The sequence below is a fragment of the Zea mays genome, chromosome 3 (assembly GCF_902167145.1).
Source record: "Zea mays cultivar B73 chromosome 3, Zm-B73-REFERENCE-NAM-5.0, whole genome shotgun sequence".
Classification (NCBI taxonomy): Eukaryota; Viridiplantae; Streptophyta; class Magnoliopsida; order Poales; family Poaceae; genus Zea; species Zea mays.
This window is the reverse complement of record NC_050098.1, coordinates 3,143,592-3,161,738: the sequence shown is the minus strand read 5'-3', so window position 1 is coordinate 3,161,738 and position 18,147 is coordinate 3,143,592. Positions and strand designations below refer to the sequence as shown.

The 18,147-nt window shown below is 48.7% G+C and overlaps 2 protein-coding genes across 2 annotated transcripts; one reads left to right on the top strand and one right to left on the bottom strand.

Annotated features, from left to right (window-relative positions):
- The first annotated feature begins 1,292 nt into the window (after positions 1–1,292).
- On the top strand, positions 1,293–6,056 carry LOC100282711 (uncharacterized). Its single transcript, NM_001155618.1, has 7 exons — positions 1,293–1,499; positions 3,854–3,960; positions 4,063–4,107; positions 4,190–4,277; positions 5,079–5,169; positions 5,268–5,374; positions 5,469–6,056. Exons 1-7 carry the CDS (start codon positions 1,369–1,371, stop codon positions 5,590–5,592), a joined length of 693 nt encoding a protein of 230 aa, NP_001149090.1. The 5' UTR covers positions 1,293–1,368; the 3' UTR covers positions 5,593–6,056.
- Positions 6,057–6,130: 74 nt separating this feature from the next.
- LOC100193003 (uncharacterized) lies at positions 6,131–17,639 on the bottom strand. The gene is made up of 9 exons (NM_001138172.1): positions 17,526–17,639; positions 16,373–16,434; positions 10,083–10,393; positions 9,861–9,966; positions 9,248–9,430; positions 8,463–8,628; positions 6,984–7,291; positions 6,643–6,735; positions 6,131–6,562 (listed from the first exon to the last, which is right to left on the bottom strand). The coding sequence occupies exons 4-9, from the start codon at positions 9,928–9,930 to the stop codon at positions 6,507–6,509; spliced, it is 876 nt and encodes a 291-aa protein (NP_001131644.1). The 5' UTR covers positions 9,931–9,966; positions 10,083–10,393; positions 16,373–16,434; positions 17,526–17,639; the 3' UTR covers positions 6,131–6,506.
- Positions 17,640–18,147: the final 508 nt, after the last annotated feature.

The window sequence follows — 18,147 nt, the reverse complement described above, 5'->3', positions numbered from 1 at the left end:
GTCTGTGGTCCGTCGCGACGTGGGATGCTCGTCCGAACGTAGTATTTGATACTCCTTTATATGTCAATGATACTTTAAATTACAAATGAAGTATTCTTAACATGTAACAATTGAAATCATATATATGTGCGCGCTGAAACTTAAAATCAACTTAGTGTAATATGTAATCAGTGATTTACGTATCTATCGAATTGTATTAATCGGTGGTTTTCAATTGGTATTTTTCGTATTTGGTCGCTAGTTGTACAATCCATACTTGTGCAATTTTCATGTTACCTCTTGTTATGACAAGTCATCCGAAGGTCCTCAAAAACACAATTAATCATTGATGGTTAGCACATCCTTAAGTTTTACAGGTGCTTGGGAGTTGAATACATTTGGAGTAGAACAAGGAGAAATACGAAGATGTTTAGCTTCGTCACAATTACATAAAGAAATGAAAGCAGAAGTGGAATAAGGCTAGGAGAAGGTGCTTACAAGACTCTATAGCCAAAACCATAAAAGATAGAAGACAATTTTACCCCTACGTCATTTGTTAAGGGGTCTAGAAGTCCCATTCATCTCTACCGAGGAGACGCGGCAGGTTAACACTATGATGGCTTTACAAAGTTTTACTAGCTTCAGAAAATCTGTTATGGTTTTTGAGAGAGAGCAATATAAGAATCCCCCGTCTGAAACAATAAACTTTGTGAGAGATGTAGTAGATGTTTTTCCTGTCGTAGATGTAGGCACAAACACATATCTGTTGTAGTGGTAGCTACTGCTTGCATTGGCTTGAGAGGTCGTGGGTTTGAATCTCCTTATGACTATGTGTTTTTTTATTTTAGCTAGACGTGAGCTGTGTGGAGAATGAGAATGGTGTGAGGTGTGCGTGGGAACGAGAATGAGTGTAGGCTGTGCAGCGAGTGCAGAACAGGAAAAGCAAAATAAGGAATGAGAAATTAAGAATAGTGAATGACAGAGTATCCTTCTGTTTTAATAAGTACTAGCATTCAAAAAGAGAAAAAGACGAGGCCTGTTCACGATGCTCTGGCAGTATCAGTGAATCAGTCATCTAGCGGGCTGCACGGGTGGGTCACGACTCTCGACAGCCAGTGGACTGGCCCATCTAAGCCCATGGCACCACAAGTACGCGGGCCACTTACGCAACTGGTCGCAATGGGCCAGTCGGTCTTTTTCCTTCCCCTCCGCCGCCAAATCGCCAATGCTTCCTCGTGTGCCCGGCGCCCCGGCCCTCCTGTCGCCCTTGCTGTCTCGGGAGTCGGGGCCCCGTAAAAAAGGCAAACTCGACCCCGCGACCGCTTCCTCTGCTCCTCTTCCTCCTCTCCTCTCGCATCCGCAGCTTCCCCAGCCAGCTAGGGTTTGCAGATGACGACCGCGGCGCGCCCCACCTGGGCGCCGGCCAAGGGCGGCAACGAGCAGGGGGGCACCCGCATCTTCGGCCCCTCCCAGAAGTTCTCCTCCCGCGACCTCGCCGCGCACACCTCCCTCAAGCCAAGGTACTCTCTCTCTCTCTCTATCCCACCTCTCTCTCTGCGACCTCTATCTGTTCGTGGAACCGAGTCGTCCTCGCTGCATGGACTCTCTTACCTGTCCAGACAGCTCGTTCATAGACGCTTTCTTCTTCTTTGTCCCCATAACCATAACCAATCTTTTCATCGGTTGGGGCCCGGGATTTTCGATCTGGTTCCCAGCTCCCCGATTAGAGCGCCTGCCGTCGGTTCGATGCTACCACGAGATAGTCGCCATGGTGTGGCCGCCTTGTACACCGGTGTCCAACCTTGGCTTTCAGAATTTCGCGCTTGCCCGCCCCAATTGTCAAGTACAGGATGCTTAATCTTGCCTGACAGCCTTTTTTGTACCACGTGTTATCTACTATCACTACTTATAAATATCGAGTTACATCAAGTGCTTGTGTTAATGTTTCAGAAACAGTATGCCTTTAGTGCCGCGAGGTATATTGAATTAGTAACAAGAGGTCATGGTTTTGATTTCTTCCAGCATCATTCTCTTTTCCTACATCTGTTCGGAGTCGCTTTACTCCTATACTTACATTACAGCCACCACTACTTCAATAGATTAAGATGCTATTCAGTGCAAATTAATGCCTTCCACCTGTATCTGTATGTTGATTGTTGTGTTTGTTTGATAATTCATTTGACTTAACATATTGTTATTTCTATTTGGGGGTTGGAAACACCATGGTTCTCTCAGGTCATCAGCCCCCACCACAAAAAAAAAACAGTTCTTACAAAACATGCTATGCTGAAATATTAGCTAATCTTTGTAAGTCCAAGTGTCCATCATCAAACGAATGCCTGCAGAGTCTACCAAAATAATTGTCTGGATATTGAAACTGAAATCCAGCAGGACCAGTGGCTGGGGAAGAATCTGACAGAAAGTTCATTAATCCTAATCCATGTAAAGATGTTATATTATCCTTTTTGAGTTTGGATCCTGTTGCCTAGTTAACTACACAAAGCAAATCATTTTTGGGATCCTGACTTTTTCCCCCTAAATGGCCAAGAACGAATTTCATTGCGATTGTAACAAAATTACAAAGTTGCACATGGCGCAGAAACCAAAACAGAATTACTTCTAGAAGCAAATGCATTGAAGAGAAAAATCACACAGGGTCAAAGGGATCTAACTCAAAGACGACACCCGCTCCTACAACTATAAACACAAGTAACAACGAAATGTTACACCAAAAAACACCCCCAGACACTTATGGGTGTTCAAAACAGGGCAGCAGCCCGCACGGCTCACAGGTGGGAAACACTCAAAACCTCTCTCAGCTAACCAACATAGAGCACTAACTGATGGTCTTCATGAATTTACTCCTAATATCTCTATATTGGGCTCCTCCCAAAAGTCTAAAAGCCCCAAAAAATATACCCAACTCCAAGAGCTCCTTGAAATACGCCAATACAATCCATCAAGCTCGGTTGACCTTTTCTTAAACTGACCTTGCATATGGAGGTGCTTACCTATATAATTCTCCCCGTCCGCCCCATGACGGCTGTGCATATGGCTGTAGAGCGCGGTCGGCGAGCTGCCGAGAGTGACGAAGCTGCTCTAAGACTCGAACATGGAGGTGAAGCAGTAGGAGAAGCTTGTGACATTGAGCTGGGAAGGGACAAGGGAGCAGCCACCTCCCCCGTCCGCCCCATGACGTGAATGGGAGCTTGCGGAACCGACCACCTCCCCCGGCTGCCCCATGACGTGAACAGGAGCGTGCGGCACCGCGCAGCGTCGCAGGGGAGCACGGCGTACATGGAGGACGCCACGAGGTCCAGCCGTTCAAGACTGGGAGGCCCTTGCATACCGCTTCTGGACGCCAGGAAACAAAAAAACATAGATAGGGGTGACAGTGGCTCGACCCTAAATCTATACCGCAAGGCTCTGGTTTTGGGACACCGAAAAAATTGGGAGCATAGATCAGGAGTTGTTGGACTGGGGTTTTTCACCTTTACCCCTAAAATATTGTTTTGTGGGAGTATCAATTGGGAGCTCTTGGAGATGCTCTAAAATATAGATTTTGGTTATGTGTCTTGTCTGTTGTATAATGTATTATTATTATTTTTTCTTTGGAGAGCCGGTATTTGTGTCAACATCAAATGTAGTCATTTATGAATCTAATCATTGCCTTTGCTTCATTAAGTCAAAGAAAATATCAGCATCGCCAACTTATTGCTTGTATGTTCCTTTTTAGTATCTGGGAATCACAATCACAACTAACCCCCTCGGACATGGTTAAGATATATATTTCTGCTGGCTGTGTTTTTTGTTGCGAATATGTCAGGCTGAGGTTTGTCCTTCCATAACTCACTGTTTTTGCCCACGTGTACAGAAAAGACGGTCAACAGACCCAAGAGGAGTTACAGAAGAGGAATCTCAGGGAGGAACTTGAGGAACGTGAGCGCAAGCACTACTCTTCCAAGGATAAGTCCTATGCCGGTACACCTATTTTCTCTGTCTCGTTCGTTTGTGTTACCCCTTCTGGATAAGATTCTGATTGGTATGTACAATCAGTAACAATATGTATCTCCTTGCCTGCAGAAGAAAGAGACCGGCGGAAAAGCTCTAGCCATCTACTCTTAGAAGGTTGGTGGAATGAACGCTGTATCAATATCAGTTTACGTTGTGGCTTAGTAGTGACTTGTTCCTTTCTTGCTGTAACTCATAGGTTCAAAGAGAGAGACAGAGGATAAGATAGTTCCACGAGAAATCGATGCTGATGACTCCGATGTGGAGCCTAAAAGCGATGACGAGAGGTATGTACCATTGTCCTTTTAAGTGATGAGTGTTTTATGAACCCCTACTCTTAGAGTATACTCCCTCCGTTCCAATATATTAGTCGTTTTAGTACTTCAATTTTTGGTCCATATTCAAATGGATGACAATGAATCTAGACAAATATATAAAACACATACATCAAATGTTGTATGAATCTATTAACACCCTAAAACAAATATTATTTTGGGACGGAGGGAGTATCTAACTCCGGATATGGTTAGTCTATGATTGATTGTAATTCGGGGATAACCTATATTAGGCAACTCCGGATATGGTGGTTAGTCTATGATTGATTGTAATCCGGAGATAACCTTCCTACTTGCCCTCCAAGTCATGCACTTCTATATATTCACACTAGAGGCTTAATGTAAACCATCCCACCATTCCACGCATTGTACACAATCTCTCCTTCCTTCACCTACTTTCTTGAAATGCTGCTGGGATTATTATTTTGTTAGCAGGATGAAATTGACTTGCAACTGCATTAACTATTATCTAGAATGGTTTCGTACCCATGGCACCTTCATAAAAAAATTGTATAGCAACAAGGCCACTCACTTCTGGAGTAGTGGTAGTTATCCATTATTGCACATTGCCTAGCATAGTAGCACTTCCTTTGATAAGGCTGCCTTCACTTCAAATGTGCAGAGAAGAAAAGCAGCGTCTTTCTTGACATTGTTTAGTCAAATATCTTATTTCGGCCGTGTTTTCTTACTTTAGAGCACTACCACTTCACTATGTTTGGTTGCTTTACACGTTGAATGCCAAATTGTGTTCAGCGATGAAGATGATGATGACGACGACACTGAAGCTCTAATGGCAGAGCTTGAGAGGATTAAGAAAGAAAGAGCCGAGGAGAAGCTTAGAAAGGTTTGTTATCATTGCATCTGTCTGTGTCATGATTTTATGTTTTTGTATATCTGGAATTTTGGATTATGGGGGGCATAATGAGAATTGTTCCGTTTCAGGAGCGGCAACAAGCAGAAGAGGAGGCCAAGATGAAGGAGGCTGAACTGATGCGGGGAAACCCGTTGATTAATATCAACAATGCTGGCTCCTTCAGTGTTAAGAGAAGGTAGGATGCTGTCGCGAGCTGTACTATGGTTTTGTTGTGGCGTTTGGTTGAAACCACAAATGGATTAATCTTGTTTGGTGTCTGTGCTTTCCAGGTGGGACGACGACGTGGTATTCAAGAATCAAGCACGAGGAGAGACCAAGACACCGAAACGGTTCATCAACGACACCATCAGGAGTGATTTCCACCGTAAATTTCTTCAGAGGTACATGAAGTGACGCTTCCGTCGTTCACAATTCAGCCTGGAGCCCCTCATCGTTATCATGTTTGTGTATGAGCGAAAGATCATTATTGTGTTGTTGTATGAAACAAGAGTGTAAACATATGTCTACTACTTAACAAAGTTATGCTGAGCAATGCATATCCTAGTTGAATGTGACAATGCTATGTTTTCTATATTTTGACGTTATTTGGTTGTAATCATATTTAAGTTTGACTAGGAAAGATGAGCTCAGAGAGCAGCACAGATGGATTGAGTAAGGGTGTGTTTGGTTGAGTGGAGAACGGTTGTACGAAAGAGGGGCGAACTCTATAAATTATTGGGATGTTCTTGCTCCACTAAAATGATTGACGATGGGTAGGCTCTATTCTCCAGTTCAACCAAACACACCCTGAGATGTGAGATCAACTCCAGCAGCCTCCTGTGTATGGCTAATCTAAGAAACTTTGCATCGCGTGTCCTCAGCACTTTGCCAACAACACAATATCATGATCTTTCAGCTGAAAACCCGCGCCCACTGTTTCAAGACACTCGAGAACCAGAAAACTAGGTACACCCCACTTCTGTTTACTTATGTAGCAGCAAATACAGATACAAGTAAAAAGAAAAAGAAAAGGAGTTCCTGTGGTTTCAGAGTCACCAGCTAGCTGTGAGGTTTGCATCCACCAGCAGCAATCCCTAAGCCAACAACGACCGCTACTCTCTGGACATTCCAGTCCCAGCTACTTATTCCAAAGAATTAGGATTTCAATTAACCGCTACAAAATTCTTTTTAGTGGCAGAGGCCCGATTACCGGATCACCGCGCGCGAGCCGAATACACAGTTAGATTGGCTGCTTTACACTACATGAGATGAGATGACAGCCCTGCCTGATGATGAACCTGAATGCATGCCATGCAACCCCGGAAAAACTACGGTTTCTCTTCGTCTGACGGAGACCCGTTGATGGCGTCAGCAAAATACTCGACTGCAGAAAAAGAAGAAAAAAGTTCAGCAGGATTGCCACATCTCTCTCAAGTGTCGGATGAGATACAGAACCACGGTTACCTATATCATCTTGGTCTGGGGAATCAAGCAAAATGTCCGAATCCGATGGCAGGAAAGGGGTGCCAGTGTAGTTCTCCAGCACGTCCAGATCTGCTGTGAATAGCACCAGACATTTCATTTATCAGATGGGGACACACGCGTGCACACAAAGCAATCGCTGCTACCAGAGACCAGAATGCTGATCGGGACATAATCTTCCGGGGGGAAAAAAGGTCGTTACTGAAGTATTCAGGACTTAAATCATTTCAGTTTTGAATCTAATATCACTAATGCTAACTAAATTCAGTGATGATTAACCACCAAAAAAAAACAAAGGTAAATTTCTCAGCCCAGAAGGTTACCTCCCAAACTCGTCAAATCCGCTGTTAGATCAGAGAGGCTGAAATTCCAGAGCTGCCCTAAGGATCTAATAGAGTCTCTTGACGACCCATCTGGTCCCAATTGCAGAGATTCAGGATTCCCCACATCACACCCAAATGCCGAGTCTAGGGCCGATACATCCATGGTCATGCCTGGTATATCTGACGGCGTAAAAGGAGCATGGTTGCTTGAAGCCGCCGACGAGGGACTCACAGCCATCTCAGATGACATAGCACTACCGGTAGCACCAGCATGTGGTGCTTCAGGCGCTCCATTGTCCAAAACCATGCTGCAGCAACGTAAGAGCAGACCATAAGGGTCAATACTGTGAACAGAGTAGAAAGTATGTCCACACCCAAGAAAAAGAAGAGGGAGGGGGGCCAACTTTAGACAGTTCAATAAATGCATGTGCCACAACAACAAAAATTCAATCCAGCCCCAGGAAAAAGATAATCTCTAGTCTATAAGAAGAAGATATCAAACAAGGGATAGAAAATTAAATAATTAGGACAATAAGCTTCAGTCTCTTGCTTTTGCTATGCACCGTGATATACAATATGTAAAAAAGCCATGCACCAAGATATACAATATATCTGTTGAAGTGTATAAGTGGATTGACTATCTTCTCCCATCAGCTTAAGCTTTTGAGTTAAACTGGTTAGTGCGGCCACTCTAACATGGTATTAAAGCCAGAGGTTTCGAGTTCGAATTCTGACAGAGGCTTTATTTGTGCCTCCACCCATTTGTTTCCACGTTTGTGCCTTTCTCTCTGGCTACACGTGAGTGGGGGTGTTGATTGTCGAAGTGTATAAGTGGATTGACTACCTTCTCCCATAAGCGTAAGCTTTTGGTTTGAACTGGTTAGTGCGGCTACTCTAACAATATCTAGGTACATAATTAAAGTTGTGTATATAGAATAGCTGAAACAACTTATAAATTGGAATAAGGGAGTAGCAGATCAGTTCTAAGAGTAGGCTTAGAAACTGCGTATTCTATTCTAGAATAGAAACAGGCACTATCAGTGCCGGTTCGTTTAAAAAAAGAAATAAAAAGGTAAATGCAGGATATGTTTTAATGTTGGTTGGATGGCTTGAGTAGCATTCATCAGAGTTAGACTCCCTGTGACTGTGAGAGCGAGCAAATTTTCAGGTCGAGGTTAAAAACATCCCTCATCTATCCCACGCCAAAGCACAGATTTATGGCCCAGCCCCGATCATGACCATTCTCATATGAGATATGGTACCGTTGTGTATGGATGGGGCAGGGGTTCGAGGATCTTTTTTTTTAATATAATACCCAGAGGCTATCTTACCCCCCGACAGGTCAAGTTTTTTATCTGATTGGCAGAAAAGCCACTCATAAGGTACAACAAATTATACCTAGGAACATGATTAAACAGATTTGACTTATAATGAAAAGTTCAGAATTTAGGAAATAAAAACAGAGATGATAATACTTACTCATTTCCGGAGTTCATGCGCATGGGATGATAACCACCTGGTGCAGGTATTCCATTAACCACATGACCACTGGACAGACCGCAGGCCATTGGATCCATGTGAGGCTGGCCGGGAGCAGGCATGATAGGCTGCTGAAGTACTGGATACCCCATTGGTAAATTGCTAACTGCACTGGAACCAGGTTTTCATTAAATAAGAATGGTAATAGCACCTCTCTACATGTGTGTAATTTTTTCAGGGATTAAATCCAGACTTGTACTGTTACTAAACCATAACAAAGTGCTAAACAAGGATTTTTGGTACATAAAATTATATCGTAATAGTAATACACCGCTTACTAAATGAAACAGGGATAAAAAAAGTATCATTTTGCTAAGCAGGGATGAAAGTATTAATGCGTTGAACTCTACACTAACAACACAGCTTACAGAATGTTAGAGGTAAAAGTATTATTCTGCTAAACAGGGATAATAGTATGAATCTGTAATGAATACAAATTAAAGCAACATAGTTAAAGCAATGACTGGACAGTAAATGCTTGTCTATCAACAGTGCCAGCCAAATGCATTCCCAGATATAGCATGACAAGTGCCTGAGCCAACATTGTACCAATGAGTGAAACCAAGAAAGAGAAAAAAAATTGTCTAACTGAAAATACGAACACTTCCAAGTCGTAGGCAAGGGCAGTACATCAAAACTAAGGAAAACATAAAAATGCAAATCCTAAATAGAAGCCTATTAACTTAGACATCTTTCCAAGATAGACTTATAAACAGGGACATTACCTGGCATATGATGAATTCCATTTTGTATTGGAGCCAATGGAATATTCGGAGGTGCTGGATATTTCATCAAATTGTACTGGTGTTGCAATAAATGATTGAACAAGATGATCTGCCTTTTCAACTTCAACCGTATATAGTAAGCCCTAAAGAACTCGGAGTTTTCTTCTTCAAGTTTCTGCCATACTGAACACAAAGAGAACATTAAACAAAATGAGTACAATTAAGAGCTCAGATAGGTATTGCAGATGTTGAGCTTAGAAAGCATATAAAAATATTTGTTTGTTCTGGGTATTCCAGTATATATCGAGCACCATTGATAACAGGGGAAATGCATGTACAAACCAAGGAGAAACTGCATGTTGATGTTGAGAAAATTTTGGTCGCTAATGTGATTCGGCATGATTATTTAAGACTAAGACAAAAAATCGATATTTCAAGCAGTAGTGCATCACTGCAAATATTTTCCCTATCCTAAGCTTAAACATGTGAAAAGAAAGGAAAGGGTGACATAAATGTCCCATCAAAAGCCCATTGTGTGTGTGGGGGGGGGGGTGAAACTAGTGAATATAAAAAACATATAAACAGCATCACCAGCAGAACATGAGCACATTACCTAAAGTAGTGAAGCCAGGTTCTATTCTAGCACGAGTAGAAAGAGTTCTAACAACTTCTCCTTTGTTCATGTAGAGCTGTAGACAACGCTCTATCAAATTCTGAACCTGCAAGAGGATGTAAAGTTCATTTAGTTGGCCAAAGCATAGAACTGTCAATGTAGAGGGGATGCTAGTAGAAAGGCAGGCCTGGGGCAGTGACAAGAGTTGTCTCACTGAGTTACCAGGTTGCGGGTTCGAAGCAGCCTCTCCGCATTTGCAAGGGAAAAGCCTGCCTCGGTTTATCCCTTCCCCAGACACCACTCATGTGGGAGCCTCAGGCACTGGGTCTACCCTAGAAGGGATGCCACTAGATAGCTAGAAAGCTTACAAGTTCAATATCTTCGCGAGACACCTTCTTATTGTCATTACTAGCTACAGACAAGGAACCCGAATTTCCAGCAGGAGCATCAGCGGCCATTGAGTTTGGTTGCTGACTTTGCACTTCATTAGTACCTTGCACTGGTGACTGCAACTCTGTCGTGCTCTGAATATCCTGTAGAACAAGTCCTTAAGTAACATAATTCAACTGCCTGATGAAGGCAAAAAGGGGGCAAAACTAGTAGCATCAAAAGCAACATCAATCCATTGTGAGCATATCAGCCAGAAATAAAAACTGGGCTCTAGCATTAAAGAGGGAATCATTAGGAAGGGGAAAACAGAGGTATTGGCAATAAAGGATGAATCATTTAAGCAAGATGATAGAATTTCATTATCAACACCACAAATGTTAAATACATATATTCATATCATAAGAATGTATTGTCTTCAGCGCAACATCAGGTCCACCACTGGTGCAGTGGTGAGAACTGTCTCGCTGAGTTACCAGGTTATGAGTTTGAAGCAGACTCTCTGTATTTGCGGGGGAAGACTTGCATTGATTTATCCCTTACCTAGACGGCTAGATGTCAAGGACCTGGAATCCCCGACTTGCCGGACCACGGCTACGTAGCTCGTAGCCGTCGGCCGTCCTCTCCGGTTGGGGTTATGCCCCCCTAACCGCAGGCTTGTGAGGCTGGAGGTGGAAGAAGAGACAAATTCCTTATTGCTATAACCGTGCAGCATAGCTGGGTATATATGGCCGTCGGCCACCTACAAATGGAGCAAGTCTCCTTGATTTTCTCTAGCCTGATTGATTGCTTCTTTCCTATTCTTATCCCTCTTTCCTAATCTCAGCCCCTGCTATCTGTGGCTGATTTGCAGCACCTGATTTTAGCCCTCTTTCCTAATCTCAGCCACTTGCCATTGGTGGCTGATTTGCAGCATGCGCTGCTGCCTGCTCTGCGGCCGCGCGCTCGGTTGCTCGCCGGACATCACGCGCGCGCCTGCGCCTAGTGAATGTATTACCGTACATGACATCTCTCCCGGCCTCGAAAACCAGCTCGTCCTCGAGCTGGAACTGTGGAAAGCTGGCCGTGAAGTCTTCAAGCTCCTCCCAAGTCGCTGCCGTCGCTGGTTCACCCTGCCACTGAACCAGGACCTGTTTAACGCCGCGAGCTAGGCGGCCAGCCAAGACCCGTGCAGGTGCAGACACGGCGGCGCCGTTGAGCGTGGCTGGCAGCGCCGGCGGTTCGGATGGTGGCGATCCCACAAACTTTCTGAGAACCCCCACGTGGAAGACGTCGTGGAGTCTGGCGCCGGCCGGAAGCTGTAGGCGGACTGCCACGTCGTTGATGACTTCCTTGACGCGGTAGGGCCCGACATAGCGCGGCTTGAGCTTGCCTGCTGCCGAGCGTGGCAGTGTCGCGGACGGCCGCTGCCGTAAGCGAAGAAGGGCCCAGTCGCCCACCTGGTAGATGACTCGCCGGTGGTGTTGATCGTAGGCGCGGCGCTGGGACTCTTGAGCCTGGTGGAGACGGTAGCGGACGTCGTCGAGGAAAGCAGCGCGCTCCTCCATCTCTTGCGCCACCGCGGGAATGCGTGCATCGCCCGGCTCATAGGATCGGATGGTTGGCGGGTCGCGGCCGTACACCACCCGGAATGGCGTGTCGCGGAGTGATGACTGGAAGGCAGTGTTGTAGGTGTACTCCGCCCACGGAAGCCACCGGAGCCACTGTCGAGGGCGGTCGCCGGTGAAGCAGCGAAGGTACATGGCGATGACGCGGTTGGCTGCCTCCGACTGGCCGTCTGTCTGGGGGTGGAAGGCGGAGGACATGAAGAGCTTGGTGCCCGTGAGCTCCATCAGCTCTGTCCAGAAGGCCGAAGTGAACACGGCGTCGCGGTCCGAGACGATGGACTGCGGAACGCCGTGCAGCCGCACCACTTCGGCGAAGAACGCCTGCGCCACCGATTCTGCCGTGTACGGGTGCGCCAGCGGGATGAAATGGCAGTACTTGCTGAAGCGGTCGACGACGGTGAGGATGACCGTCTTGCCTTGGGCGCTGGGCAGCGCCTCGATGAAATCGATGCCGATGTCGGCCCACACCGCCGAGGGGATCGGCAAGGGCTGTAGAAGACCGGCCGGCCGCAAGTGATCAGACTTGTATTTTTGGCACGTGCCGCATGCCTTGACGAAATCCTGCACAACACGGCGCATGTTTGGAAAATGGAAGTCGCGCTTCAGCCGATGTAGGGTGCGTAGGACGCCTTCGTGGCCATCGTCGTGTATGGCAGCCACTATTTCCTGCAGGAGAGGGGACGATGCCGGGATGTAGAGGCGCCCATGCATGGCGACCATCCCGCCCATGATGGACCACGGCGCCGTACGTGTGCCCGCGCGAATTTCCTCGCAGATGGCGACGAGGGCCGGGTCCGTAGCTTGGGCTTGGCGTAGCCGCGTGATGAAGTCGAAGCGGGGTGCGGATATAGCCATCAGCGCGCCCTCCTCGGTGTCTTTTCGGGACAGGGCGTCGGCGACGGTGTTCGTGGCACCCGAGCGGTACTCCACCTCGAAGTCGAAGCCCAGGAGCTTTCCCACCCAATGGTGTTGAGGGATGGTGGCCAGCCGCTGGTCGAGGAGGTACTTGAGACTGAAATGGTCAGTCTTGACGGTGAAGTGCCGACCCCACAAGTATGGCCGCCAATGGCGAACGGCCTGGACCAAGCCGATAAGTTCGCGCTCATAGGCGGCGAGGGCGCGATGCCGGGGAGCGATTGGCCGGCTGAAGAACGCGACCGGGTGTCCCTCCTGGACAAGCACCCCGCCGAACCCTGTGGCGGACGCGTCGCACTCCACCACGAACGGCTTGCTGAAGTCCGGCATGGCGAGCACCGGGGCGGAGGACACGGCTGCCTTGAGTGCTGCGAACGCTGTCATAGCCGCGTCGTCCCAGACGAAGCCATCCTTCTTGAGGAGGGCCGTCAACGGGGCAGCCACGGTGCCGTAGTTGTGGACGAAGCGGCGGTAGTACCCGGCAAGGCCGAGGAAACCGCGAACTGCCCGGACCGAGCGATGTGGCGGCCAGTCGCGGATGGCGGCCACCTTGGCCGGATCCATAGCCACCCCGGCTGCCGAGATAATGTGGCCGAGGTAGGAGACGGCCGGCGCGCCGAAAGAGCACTTCGAGCGCTTGACGAAGAGCCGGTGGCGCTGCAGCTCGTCGAGAACCGCCCGGAGATGGCGGAGGTGATCGGCCCAGGTTTTGCTGTAAATTAGAATGTCGTCAAAGAATACCAGGACGAAACGGCGGAGGAATGGTCGGAGCACGTCGTTCATCAGCGCCTGGAACGTAGCCGGAGCGTTGCAGAGTCCGAACGCCATCACGAGGAACTCGTACAGGCCATCGTGCGTGCGGAAGGCGGTCTTGTGCACATCCTCCGGCCGCATCCGCACCTGATGGTAGCCGGACCGAAGGTCGAGCTTAGTGAAGAACTTGGCGCCGTGGAGCTCGTCGAGCAGCTCCTCTACCACCGGGATCGGGAACGCGTCTTTGATGGTGAGGGCGTTCAGGGCTCTGTAGTCGACGCAGAAACGCCAGGAGCCATCGGGCTTCTTGACCAAGAGAACCGGTGACGAAAACGGGGAGTCGCTGCGGCGCACGATCCCTTGCTCGATCATCGCGGCGCACTGACGCTCCAGCTCGTCCTTGTGGGCAGCCGGGTAGCGGTACGGGCGGACAGCCACCGGCGATGCGTCGGGCTTGAGGAGGATGCGATGGTCGTGGGCGCGCTTGGGAGGCAAGCCCGAAGGAGCGGCGAAGAGCCCCCCAAACGAGTCCAGGAGAGCCTCCATCAACGCATCCCCCCCTGTCATGGTGCGCACCGCCGGCTGCGCTGCGCGTGGGGTACCCGTCCAGGAGACCGAGCGCCCTGGGCGCTGAAACGTCATGCGGCGGGTGGCGAGGTCCCACACGATCGGTCCCAGGGCCCCCAGCCAACGCGTGCCGAGGACGACGTCGTACCCGGCCAACGGCATGACGAAGAGATCGGCCGGGTATGGTTCGCCCTCGACGAGGAGCGGCGCGTTGCGGAGGACGCCGGCACAGGAGATCCGCTCGCCGTTAGCCACCATGGCCGTGAGACGTGGACGGCGCTGGATGGGGAGGCCCGACCGGTGTGCTGCCGTCGCGGAGATGAAGTTGTGTGTACTGCCCGAGTCGAGCAGCGCCACCAGGGAGGCCGGACCGAGGGTGACCGCGATCTGCATGGTGTCAGTCGGCGCCACCCCGGCCACCGCCTGCAGGGAGAAGAGCGGGGCGTTGGGCTCGGCCGCGCCCGTGTCCCCGTCGACCCCGGTGTCATCGATCTCCACCCCATCCACAAAAAAGAGACGCCTGCAAAAACGATTGTGGCCCCGAGAGTACTTCTCGTTACAATTGAAACATAAGCCTTGCCGACGACGATCCGCCATCTCCTCGGGTGACAGGCGGCGAGCGCCCTCGCCGCGCGCGTGTGCTGCACCCACCGGCGGCGCTGGCAGGGCCAAGGGAGGAGGTGGCGCCGGTAGTGTCGGAGCGGCTGGTCGTGGAGGGGGCGCCGGCAGAATACCCCGCGCTGCCGGTCTTGTCGCCGCCTGGACGCGGGCGATCTCCAGCTGTTCCACCTCCCGCGCCAGGCTCATCGCGGCGCTGAGAGTGTCGGGGTGTAGGATGCGCACCGAGTGACTGAGCGGCGGCAGCAACCCCCCCGTGTAGAGCTGGACGCGCTGCGCCTCCTCCATCGGACCGGCGTGGGGTAGGAGTTCCTGGAAACGGTTGGAGTACTCTTCGACCGAGCCGGTGCGGCGGCATTCGGTGAGCTCGAAGAAAGGCGCGGACCGGCTGGTCGGCCCGAAGCGCAGGTTGAGCTGCTCCTTGAACCGGCGCCAGGACGGGGTGCCGTCATCCTCTTGCAGCTGCATGTACCATAGTTGCGCGGTGCCTTCGAGACTGTATGAGGCCATCCACACTTGCTCCTCTGGCGAGGAACGATGTTGGCGAAAGTATGACTCACACTTGTTGATGAAGAGGAGAGGATCGGTCTTGCCATCAAACCGAGGGAAGTCCCATTTCTGGAACTTAGGCAGGCGGTCGGTGTCGCGAGGGCGTTCCTGCATGGTGCCGCCGGCGGACGACGACGCGGACTTCTCTTTGAGGCCGGAGATGTCGGCCTGCATCTCCTGCATCATCTTCACGACGTCGGCAAGGGTGTACTCCGACATGGTGCTGGGGGCAGAGGAGCGGGTGGGAGATGGTGGTGTTGTGCGGCTGGTGGGGGGTTCGGTGGACTGGGAATTGCTGGACGAAGATCGCCGGACTCGTGATACCAAGCTGTCAAGGACCTGGAATCCCCGACTTGCCGGACCACGGCTACGTAGCTCGTAGCCGTCGGCCGTCCTCTCCGGTTGGGGTTATGCCCCCCTAACCGCAGGCTTGTGAGGCTGGAGGTGGAAGAAGAGACAAATTCCTTATTGCTATAACCGTGCAGCATAGCTGGGTATATATGGCCGTCGGCCACCTACAAATGGAGCAAGTCTCCTTGATTTTCTCTAGCCTGATTGATTGCTTCTTTCCTATTCTTATCCCTCTTTCCTAATCTCAGCCCCTGCTATCTGTGGCTGATTTGCAGCACCTGATTTTAGCCCTCTTTCCTAATCTCAGCCACTTGCCATTGGTGGCTGATTTGCAGCATGCGCTGCTGCCTGCTCTGCGGCCGCGCGCTCGGTTGCTCGCCGGACATCACGCGCGCGCCTGCGCCTAGTGAATGTATTACCGTACATGACACTAGACCACACTCATATGGGAGCCTTCGACACTGGGTCTGTCCTTTTATCTTTTTGCAACACCAGTTTTTCATATTTAAGTGCAAAATTTGAGTATTAGCTATAGGACACCCCATTAAAAAAAACTATATAAAAAATAAGTGTTTAGCATCCAATACACATTGCATATAGCATATCACTAGCACTCTAGCAGTCTGCTGAAGAAAAACTGTCCACACTTGCACTGTATAAATCAACCAGCCATCATGTTTATTGCAGATGACAAAGAAAAAAACAAAAAAGTAACACAACCTCAGTAAAGAATGAAGCGATGAAGGCAAAAGCAAGCAAATTCACCTGAGAATCCTTCATTGAAGGTTACACATAAAAAGAACTAGTCGTAGGAGCAACACTTTTTTCTGACAAGAAAAATATAACAGTGGTTATTCTTGAGTTCATGTAAATGGTGTAATATTTCAGCAGGGAGAAATATAACCATAAAATCCCTGTATTCTAGCCCCCCACCAAAAAAAAAGTCTTTCCAACACTACTGCGAAGCAGTCATATCACTATATCAGCTATCCCATTTTTATGTTGGTATAGCAACGAAATTGATAATTCTAATCAAACAGAATCAGTATAGTAAATTATTACAGAGAATGCACTATGGCCTACGGGTCCTTTAAGGTTATATGAAATCTAGTAGAGTAGGTTTGGGGTTTCTTGCAAGAAACAAGAATGGCCCTTTGAAGTTTACAAGGTAAACTCGTGTGTTTTATAATATATAAATCATGTTCACCTCACAGTATCATAGTATTGGTCGCATCAAAAAGATGCAGCCAAAAAAAAAAGCAATCCTTACTAGTGGGTAGAAGTAGAAATGCATTTTGAGTCTGAAAGTAAATTTATTGGTGAAAAAGTAGCAGTGTACCACTGGTTCTCAATAAGAGAATTCAGATTATAATAACACCCCTCATAGGGATTGCCAAGAACTTTGGAAAGGTATGGAAACAAACAACGAGCTTTGTTTTAAAAACACGAAGGGCCCCATGTGAATCCCCCCCCCCCCCCCCCCCCCCCCCCCCAACCCCCCAACACACACACACAAAAGAAAGATGAAGGGAAAACAATTCTTTTCTGCAGGCTTACAGCAAAGTAAGAACCGGTGTTAGAAAGAAGTACAGATTTGCAAAGTAAGATTCTTTACGAGGATTTCAAAAGGAGAGGAATAAGAATCACACTAGCAAGGTCGCAGAATCTAAGCCCTACTAAAGGTTTCGCCCTTGCGGCAGGGGCCGACAGGTACATGGCCCGCCTCGTACATGAAGAACCCGTACGCCAGCACCAGGAAGAGGTTCCCGAGCACGGTGGTGGTGCAGGGGAGGAAGCCGTCGGAGATGAGGCGGCCGCCAGGACAGGAGGGAGAGCAGGAACCGTAAAAAGAGGTATTGGATGCTTGTGCTTGGTTTTGCGTAGCAGGAAGGGAAGAGGAAAGGGTGGGTGGGCATACCTGTGGGTGCTCGTCGCCGGCCAAGGGCCGTGTGGCGCCTAGCGAAATGCGGCGGAGGCAGTCGCCCAGTCGTGGCCACGAGCGAGAGGGAGGGAGGGAGGGAGAGACCGAGGGAGAGCGCGTACGGGAGATGATAAAGCAGGTGGTTAAGACTTAAGGGGCCGTTTGGCACTTTGGGCACAAGGTAGCTAGAGAGCTGGCATCCGTGTGTCTTTTGGTTGGGACTTGACACTTGATATGGAAATTGCCAAATTGGAATGGGGCAGCAAGCAACCATCTTCTACCGTATAAATCGTTTAGGCTTTATTCGGTTATTCACATTCCATATTAATTAGATGAGAATAAAAAAAGTATGAAGACCTACTAGAGATTTAAACCCGCTTAATTCTTGTCCAATTCACATAGACTGAGATTAAAACGAACATACCCTAGACCTTGTTTAGAAACTATAGTTTTGGAGTGGATTGAGGTGGAATGGAGGGAATTAAATCTAAAATAAACTAACTTCCCCTCCAATCCCCCCATTCCACTTCAATCCACTATAATATTCTAGTTTCCAAACAAGCACTTAGGGTCTTGTTCGGTTAGGGATGAACTAAGGGGTATTAGAGATGATTAAATC